The 10024-nt window shown below is 42.2% G+C and overlaps 1 protein-coding gene across 4 annotated transcripts in view; it reads left to right on the top strand.

The window, feature by feature from the left end:
* Positions 1–10024, top strand: part of LOC128759167 (transcription initiation factor TFIID subunit 4-like) — an 81373-nt gene that overhangs the window by 2938 nt on the left and 68411 nt on the right. The window contains exons 2-6 of one of the 4 annotated variants that reach the window (XM_053865920.1): positions 142–302; positions 7307–7456; positions 8145–8294; positions 8952–9077; positions 9414–9503. In XM_053865920.1, coding sequence (XP_053721895.1) covers positions 142–302; positions 7307–7456; positions 8145–8294; positions 8952–9077; positions 9414–9503 — 677 coding nt within the window. Of the gene's footprint in view, positions 1–141; positions 303–7306; positions 7457–8141; positions 8295–8951; positions 9078–9413; positions 9504–10024 lie in introns of all 4 variants that reach the window. The other 3 variants (XM_053865919.1, XM_053865918.1, XM_053865921.1) reach the window with 3 other exon arrangements.

Genomic DNA, 10024 nt, shown 5'->3' with positions numbered 1-10024 from the left:
TGCATTTCTGTAAGTGAAAGGCTTCAGAGGCATATGCATGTTTAAGGGCGTGAATCGTGCTGTAGGTTGCTTTTTATTTATTTCCTAGCTAAGGCCTGTGAATCGTGTGCTACATTTGTTCATTTCACTGCGTTTTTTCAGGGATGGTGCTGGTGCGTACAGAACTGGGGCAGCTGGTGATGGTTCCTCAGCAGGCGTTGGCCCAGGCTCAAGCCCAAGCCCAGGCTCAAGCCCAAAACAACATCTCACCACAACCTGCTACCCCCACCACAGGAGCATCGTTCAGAGGGACGACGCCGCAGGTACCGGTTTGTTTGAACAGCTTGTTTACATCCACCAAAGGCACACATTAACCATTCCCAGTGTTTTATTTTAATAAGTTAGCACGAATGGTTTGGTGGTCGGGAGAAAATATGTAGAAAAATAGCAGAATAAATACACAGTTTTTAAGGTTTTCTAAATAAGAATTACCCTGCAGGTGATGTGTGCATACTCAGTGTCCTACTTCTGATGAGGAGCTAAACTTCATTGTTTAATGTATTAAAATCTTTAATTTGCAGCAAGGCCATATTAACACAAGACATTAACACTTCTGTAATTAAAAGTAAAAGCCCATCTTGTGTAATTTTCTATTATCAGTCACAAAAATCTGTAACTCAATTTGAATAAACCAAAAACACAATTATTCAGATCAACCTGCCGCTTTTGAGTCACTAAGTCTCAGAATTTCATCTAGTTAGTTCAATACTAGTGTTGCTTTTGTCAGTGAAAATAATGACAAAATATTGTCAACGTTTATCATATGATGACAAAATTAAAACTATAACAAACTGTTTCAAATACTAAGTTCAGTAATCTGAAACATGGCGGCCATTTCTGCGTCCCTCTGAGTTTTGTCCCATTACATGGCTCAGCAGGAAATACATTGTGGCTGCTCCTCGACAGACAAGTGGACTGTAATTCACATCAGCCCATTTTCTTTCAGTTTAGTTTATTATCTAAGTGTAATTTGTGCCGTTTCAGTGTTTATTTTTTGTCATCGATGAACCATAAATAAACATATCATAGATATATAGATAAATAGACAGAGAAACTTACTTTGAAGTATAACTTTGTTTTTTATAACAAAGTGGAAATTAATGAGGATGAGTCTATTGAATCCCTGACAAAATACTTTTCTGTAGGGAGCAAAATATCATAAAATACATGGAAATTATTCAGTGATATTTTGTCCTCAGAGGTTATCAAATTATTTTTATTTTTTGTTTAATTTTTTGCCTTTTTCTGATAAGTTACATAGTGACTGTTAAATTGAACTGCTTTGCTAAAAAGACGCTAAATTGCAGTTTTATTGAAACTGCTTTGAAATAGCCAAGAATGATTCAGACGGGAATAAGACTAAGAAGCCTGGACTTTTTCTCGACTCAAATTACAGTACACAAAACTAAAATGAAAATGGTCAGGGAATAATAGTTACTAAGACAATAATAACAACTTGTGTCTGTGATGGATGGATGCGGATGTGATGGAATTTCTCTTGTTGTATTTGGACTGGACCAAATCAACTCACCATAAATCTCCTTGTTCAGTGTTGCGCCTTTGTCCTTCCTGCTGACTGGTGTGAAATAGTAGCCCCACAAAACCCTGCAAAGATTATTTTTAAAATCCTTTTTCTTCAGTTAATATTTCTCATCCCTCTTGATTTAAGATAAACCCACCTTACGAATGACATTTCAGTAAGACGGAGTGACTCCTTTTAATAAGGTGTAGTCTCAAAGTTGTGGTATTGGCAGATTATTTGACTATTTTAAGGTAAAAGTACCGTGAAGTGAAGTGAAAAAAAATCTGTCAACAGGGCAAGTGAAAAACAAGTATAAGACTGCATGGATTTTGAGTTTTGCAGTGAAGAAGGTGAAGGAAACGACTGAAGATAAAAGAAACAATCGCGTTGTGTATGATATAGCCTAATAGGTTTAGTCAGGTCAATGAGTGGCAGCGCTTGGAAAATAGGTGTCCCTCAGTGGGTGTGTTTTTTCTATGAATGGCACCAGTCTACCTGATGAGTGAAGGCGACAGGAGAAGATGTCACTTGGTGAGTGGACACTAGAGCCGATGACATGATGGGCCAATTTCAGCACTTGTTGGAAGGACAGCTCAGCGAAGAGGCAGTGTTGGAGATACAGGATCAACATAGACTAAAATGGAAGAGATGTTCCTGCTGAGGTTCTCTCCACCTTCTGTGGATTTCCATTGAAGTTGAAATTGATTCGAGTGGCTGTCACCTGTTTGTGCAGGTGTTTTCAGTGCAGTGCTGGAACAACACGGCACCGTGGTCGCACCCCACCCCTTGTCGAGACGCACCTCATTTGTTAGTCTGTGTAATTAAGGCAAATTAGTTTTCTTGATTATTTGATGTTCAGATCAAAGTGAGATTAGTCAGTGATTAGTGTCCCTAATTGCTCCGCAGGGTTCCCTTCATCAACCTTTAACAAGACTCTGAATCATGCGCTCAAATTAGAGCCTTCTCACCTGTGGATACTGCACTGATTCACTGTTTGATACATATTTCACTCAGGACGGTTCTCTGCTGGGGGTCGTCTGAAAAGCTCCTGACAATACGGAAATGATTTGACTTTTATTCATGGTAAATTGCTCAAAATAATCGCAATAAATGTTGTAATTTTAGAGATAAAGAAGGTGGTGGATTTTAAGTACTTAGGCTCAACTGTTCAGGGCGATGGAGAGCGTGACAAAGAGGTGAAGAAGCGGGTGCAGGCAGGATGGAATCATTGGAGAAAGGTGTCAGGTGTATTGTGTGACAAAAGTCTATCGGCAAGAATGAAAGGGAAAGTGTACAAAACGGTGATCAGGCCAGCAATGGTGTATGGTTTGAAAATAGTGGCACTGAGCTAAAGGCAGGAGGTAGAGCTGCAGGTAGCAGAGATGAAGATGATGAGGTTGTGTCTGGGAGTGAGCAGGATGGATAGGATCAGGTACCAGTGTATCAGAGGGACAGCACATGCTAGGTGTTTAGGAGACAAAGTCAGAAAGGCTAGATTGAGATGGTTTGGTCATGTACAGAGGAGAGAGAGCCAGTACATTGGTAGGAAGATGTAGAGGTTGGAACTGCCAGGCAGAAGGTGGAGAGGAAGGCCAAAGAGGAGATTTATGGAGGTGGTGAAGGAGGACATGAGGTTTGTAGGTTTGAGAGAAGAGGAAGCAGAGGACAGGGTGAGATGGAGGAAGATGATCCGCTGTGGCCACCCCTGAAGACAGAAGCTGAAAGGAAAAGAAGAAGAATAAATGTTGTAATTTCTGCGATAACAATAATTATGATGATAAATATCATCATTCTATTCCATGTGTTGGACACTACAGTCTCTCTTGAAGCTGTTTTATGATGAAACTTATTAGTGGAGTTTGTCTCAACATCATTATTTGTTTATGTTTAAATATAATAGTTAACTAAGTGTAGAAATGATAAATTCGATGTTTGTCTGTCGTGTCTGACAGTCTGCTCTGCCAGTTTTATTTAGGGGTTAAACTGAGCCGTCTATCTGCTGTATCTCATGTCTCTTAACAGTTTAATGTTTGAAATAATGTAAATAAATAATCATTTAGTCATATTCCATTCGCAAAATCATTACATAAACTGTCATTCTTTTCTCTTGTGTGATGAAAAGCCAATTTCACAACAAAAAACAGTTTTTCCTTTAAAATCTTATTGAAGATTTCACTAATACCTTAGATGATAGATAATACCTTGATGGTCCCTAACTGATGCCGGGTCGTGGCATTAGTGCTGCCTGTCAGAGTTTGTCCACTGTACGCAGAGGAGTACACTGCTGGCAATAGCAGATGCAGATGTCCATCCAATATATATATAACTATTTTCACCATGGTGTTTCGCCGAGGCACCACAGCAGTGGGAGACCTGTCTGTGTTGATGTGTGAACCAAGGCAGACGACCACATCAGAAAACCTATGAGGACCACTCCATCCAATAAAATAAACACCGATCCAGAGACTCGGAGTCGACCAATGTCATTATCAAAGGTTCCCTGTATTAAAAATATGTTTAAAAATATGATTGTGAACCAAAGTCCACCAAACTCTCCACAACTGTTACACGCCAGTGTCAGCTGTCAAACACCGATCCAGAGACTCGGAGTCGACCAATGGCATTATCAAAGGTTCCCTGTATTAAAAATATGTTTAAAAATATGATTGTGAACCAAAGTCCTCCAAACTCTCCACAACTGTTACACGTCAGTGTCAGCTGTCAAACACCGCAGAGCTGGTCACGGTCTCGTCATGTTCATGTATGCTGGTCCAATCAAGCGAGTGTGCCACGTCTTTATCAAAATTATTGTGAGATGCAGAATTGTGGAGATTGTTTTTGGCAATATATCGTGCACAATAAGTTATCGCCCATCCCTATTGTCTAGTGATAGTGTTGAGCTCTGTTTTGCTGTAGAGATACTACATAACTAGACGACAAACAATGTGTTTTAATAGTGAAATCGTAAGCAATTATTTCTATTTTCTGGAACAAGCGTGGCTTATTCACTCGAGGGCAGGTGAGTTATCAAGCTCTGTGAAATATATCTAGTGCAATTACCATGATGGAGTAGGAGTACGAGACCAAATAGTAGTAGTAGTAATAGTAGTCACAGGCCCAGGTGCTGCATGTTGCCTGTGTAACTTGCTTGCACCCATTGGGAGCTTCTTTGCACATTGTTGAAGGAAGATTTTTTAAGGACGATATATTTGTTATGTCTGTATTTCGCGTTATTTGCATTTGCATTATTTAAAAACTTAATGCATCTAGTCCCTGACCCTAGTAATGACGACAAATCTGCGCGACCCAGGTGCAAGCAGGTACGTGGGTTACATTGCTGAATGCAATGACTCAAAATGGACACTTGAGAGCAGCATTTCTTCATATTTATTTCAACGACTGCTTTTCTCTTGAAGCGATGTTTAGTCTTTCAGCACGAATACGTCCAGTGCAGTGAAAGTTTGCGTTTCTTTTTTTAAAAAAATTTATATCTATTTAAGGACCCTGATGCTACTTACATGATGATTTACGTCAATGCAAAGCAGAAACTCTGTGTGCAGTTCTCAGAACCTAGTGGGAAACTCTTGACAATGTTGCTTCGCGGTGACAGGTGTCAAATTTATGATCTCTTATGTAACTTTATTTTTCCGCCTGTTCTGTACCTGGTGTTCACCTCTTTTTTATTCGTGTTCCTGGGTGCTATTTTGAGAAGGTTATTTTTAAGCTACATTTAAAAAGTTAATGTCACCCTCCAGTGCAGAGTTTTGCCGCCAGATGTTCTCCAGAGGCTCCACAAGCAAACACCCTAACAGTCGTTCACCTCTTTTGTAGCCTTAAACCTTATATCCTTCCTTAAAAAAAAAAAAAAAGAAAGAAGAAGTGCAGCATGTCAGCCTGCCTTCACTGCCAGACTGATGACAAATTAGCGATCCACGACGTTGTCATCTCGACAGGAAAAGCAGTCGTAGGGAAATGAAAGGGAATGGTGTTTATTCCCAGAGCTCAACCCCTCTGTCGGCCTGTCACTCTTCCCATGACCCTGAGGGAAGAAACGGAAGGCATCCTGAGCTTCCTTCCTTCCACACCTGTTAAATCATTCATCATCCAACTGCCTGATTCTTTTAAAAAGCTAACAAGGCTATAGTTCTCGAGCGAGTTTGCATGTGTCTGTGTGCGTGAGCCGGCGAGAGAGTGTGCAATAGACAGGCATTGCTTGCGGTGGGATGCACCCTGTGGCTCCTATCACCCCTTCCTCCTACTCCACCGTAACCCACATCCCCTCGTACACTCACTTCCATCAGCAACTTATTCTTGTTCCTACAAAACTTTATGTGGAGTTTCATTTTCTAATCTTGTATTTCTGTGGGACTCTTTACCTTTTGCTTCTGGGGGATATAAGGGGATATTGGGAGGCTATTCGTATTTGGTCTTTACAAAAGAGGACAATGGAGACCAGGAGGTGGAAGGTGTAATGGAAGTGTCTACCACTAGTGATCCATGAGTGTTGTCGTTGAGACCTCCAGGCCCCAGGTGTCGTCATGACCAAGACCAGAGCCAAGACCTAGACTTTCAGGGGGTCAGTCCGAGTTAATGCAATGAGCAAGGGGTTAAGTCAAGTCCCAGAACTCAGAAGCACTTGTCATATTACTGAAAAATACATTTATTTTTTAGCAAGCATGTGCATGGTGTTAAAGGGATGAAAAGATAAATCTGTTGCATTTTATCTTGGAAATTTAACACAGATGTGATATAAAGAAATGTGGCTTCGACTGCACTTGTCCGGGACCACGGAGAGTGTGAAGGCTGTCGTTGGTCAGACAAGACCTCGAAAATATGGTCTTAAGACACACAAAACCACAGTGTCCACTGAAGCAGCACATGTTCCACCCCTTTTATCCCACTAATAAACAGAGGTTTATATATACACTCTTATATTCATCAGTGGTATCCAAACGCTCAAGAAAAAAAATATAAAAAAATATATGAAACAAATGTACTCTAAATTTGTGGTGTAGCAGTCACTGTTGTTGACTGATCTACTCTAGCTGAACCAACTTATATCCAGATTTATGAGGTCACAGGATGTTTTCCATGATTCACTGATTCACTTTCTCCACGGTAACCGGTTGTTGTAATTACAGTAAGAACAGAGAACAACAGAGCCAGGAGCAAAATATAGAACGTTTTAATGTATATATCAATACAAATAATTTAAACCTTTTATTGTGGTTTGGTACCTCAGGGTTTCTCAGAAGTATATTGCATTAATAAGAGCTGTGTTTGAGGGGTTTTAGGGTCATTATTTGTATTCACTCTCACAGCTTCTTTTGTCATTTCTCAGCGTGGGTTGCCACAACAAGTCATCTCATATTGATCATACACCCTTTCTTCTTAGAGTCTTCATTCGCTGCACCTAGGAATCTCATCAGGGGTCTACCTTTACTTTTTACCTGGCATCTCCAACATTCTTCTCTGTCTCTCCTCTCCCTCATTTCCGACTCATCCGAATTAAATTCCTAATGGTGCTTGTGTTCTGTCAGAGCCAAGTACAGGTGCAAAACTTTGACCTCGATTTGTATGGACCGGATTTGTAAAACACCTGACGCTTGAAATGTTCCTTCTCCTCTTCTGTCTGCTGGCTTCTCCATTAAACCTGCTTCCTTTTTTAATCCAGGCCTATCGTCCTAATACTATTGTTCCTCTCTTCTCTTCTTCTGTCCTTGTGTTACCCTTTCTCCTATACAGTCTCCTGCGACCCCTCAGACCACCAGACAGTGTCCTCTGCCCCTGCAGGCCAAGACAGTACCGTCTCCCTCTCCCACTTCTTCCAGCCCTGCTCTTCAAACCTCCTCCTCCTCTGCTTCCTTCTCCACCTCCTGTCCTGCGCTCCGTCCAGTGAGAAAGTGCTACTTAATTGTCATGATGCTACCAAATATATTTTGAATTCAAAGTTCTGTTAAGGGAAAGTGAAACAAATCATGAATCAACTCTGACTTCTGTTTAACTGCTTGTATCTTTAAAGTTAAATTAGGTTCAGCTAGAATGGTTTTCAGTATCATTTCACCTGGTCCGTTGTGTTACATGCTGTTATGCTGAAGCTCAGATGTGTATGTTTTGAGTTCCTTCACACCTGTTTTCAGAACTGTCCACACTGGATTTCATCACAAGAGATGCATTTTAAGTGTGAACGGGCCCTTGGAGAGCTAAAAGGTGTTGAGGGCTTTAGAGTGAGAAAATGCTTTTAGCATTTTAGTTTTGGGAAATGTGTTAGATATTTTCCCCTGACATTTTATAAGGGAAGCGTAGCTGAGGCTGTCGGGCTGGTGAAAACTCTTAACAGTGTTCTGATCAGTTTTAGCCCAGGTGTTTAAGATTTTTAGAGAAGCGTTGATGCCTTTCGCAGCCTGTAGCATCCCTCTCCCCTCCATCCTTCATCCTTGTTTGTTGAACGATGTCCACCGAAGTCAGGACACCAGATGTGACAGGAGCGCTGTGACGCCTTCCTCCTGTTCTCTGTGGCCTTGCTCGGAGCGAAGCGTCACGTCGTGTTTATCTCTCTGTCTCTTCCTTACTCTTTCAGAAGGGCCCCATGGCGCCGGCCGTGGCTGTGACGGCTCCGCAGCAGACCCCCGTGGTCATGGCCCCCCAGGCCACAGTCCAGGCTGCCTCCCAGCCGGCGCAGCCCACGCAGACAGCCATCGCCGCAGCTCCTGGGGCTCCTGTCGTGTCCCAGGTCCGTTTTTCCCCACTCCTTTGGCACTGTATGAACTGTCACTGCTGCCAGCAGGCTTGCTGTGTCACACAGGGCCCCAAAGCTGTACCCTCGCACAGCTGGCTGTGGACAAAGAGTCTCACACATGCCCACACACATTCGCACTCGTGCATTCACACAAGGCAAAGGGACCCAAGGACATGCTGACGCACACATACTTGCCTGACGTGCTTTATCGTAGAAATGCAGTCAAGAATTCACTCACATATAAATAGTGCATACAGTGACACATATTTCTCCTCATATGGAACCCTCAGACCTGTCAAGCCTCATCTCCACACGGACATGACATGACTCACATGTTTTACACATGTAATTAACTGTTTAACTTTCTATTCACCTTCTGCATGTAGTCTTTATTGCGACCAATATTTAAAAAAATACGATTAAAATTTTCAGCGAATTGAATAGCAGACACATCCTTGTCATTCACACATTCACCTCAAGCATTTTGGTTGTTCTTCACCCTGAAAAAATGTTTCAAATATGAATGAGTGAAAACGTCACACTCCTTGGGATTTATTGACACTGATAGTTTATACTCTTCTTTTCACTCCTAAATCTTCTGGCTACAGTTTCCTGGTTCGTAATGTAATGAAGAATTCTCTCCTCTTTCAGCAGGAAATGCAAGAGAACGTGAAAAAGTGCAAGAACTTCCTCGCCACTCTAATCAAGTTGGCGTCGCACAATTCTCCGTCTCCCGAGACTTCTAAAAACGTTAAGGCCTTGGTTCAGGACTTGCTGGTGAGTCGGAAGATTAATATTTTATTCATTATTAAAAGCGTGTTGTTGCACATGTCTAGCCAATGTTATTGTTATATGCCCTATTGGTGGCATTGCGTCACCTCAGTTTGTTGACAAGTGTGCCTTCATAAAGCTAAGCAGCTGGTTTACGAGTAATGAGTCAGGTATTACACTTGTTCAACACCTGCTTTAAGGATTTTAAAAACGTGTTTAGATTTTTATACCTGTAGATGGCAGCATGCAACACTTAAAAATACATGAAAAATGTAAACCCCATCTGGTTTTTGACTGTGTGGAAGTATTTTTTCTCTGCTGAGTCTTTAATTATTCCAACAGGATGCGAAAATTGAACCGGAGGAGTTCACCAGTCGGCTCCAGGCTGAGCTCAAGTCGTCCCCCCAGCCTTACCTGGTGCCCTTCCTTAAGGTGGGATGTCGTCCTTTTATTGATTTACCCATCTGTTGTCTCTATCTGTAGTTCAATGAACCACATGGCCACCTTCTGAGGCCTTCAGCTACTTATGAATTGACCCCTAAAATTGTTTTGTGAACTTCTCCTTAACCTGCCACCTCCCATCACCCCCCTAACCAAACAGTTTGAATTGCCCTCCTCCCGCATCTTCCAAATCTGATACCCTGAAGTAGCTCTTCCTGGCACCGATGCCTCTGACGCCGTCGCCCGCCGCACGTGCATGCACTCGCTTCCCCGTGGCTGGATTTCTGATTGTGTGACAGTGATGCCTGCAGCCAGCCCTGCTTGTTGCTCGCAGGTCTCTCCAGCCAACCACGATGAGTGTCACATCAAGGCACCCGCCCGCCTGACTCTGCCACAAACACATTTTGTCATCCTACGTTAAGACGCTTGCATCAGAAATCCGCCTGGAATTTATCTCTTCATGTTGGCTTAGACAGTTGGTTCCTCGACGTTGCTCTGTCAGAGAGCGCTTA

The sequence above is a fragment of the Synchiropus splendidus genome, chromosome 5, assembly GCF_027744825.2.
Source record: "Synchiropus splendidus isolate RoL2022-P1 chromosome 5, RoL_Sspl_1.0, whole genome shotgun sequence".
Classification (NCBI taxonomy): Eukaryota; Metazoa; Chordata; class Actinopteri; order Syngnathiformes; family Callionymidae; genus Synchiropus; species Synchiropus splendidus.
This window is presented reverse-complemented; position numbering and strand designations above follow the sequence as displayed.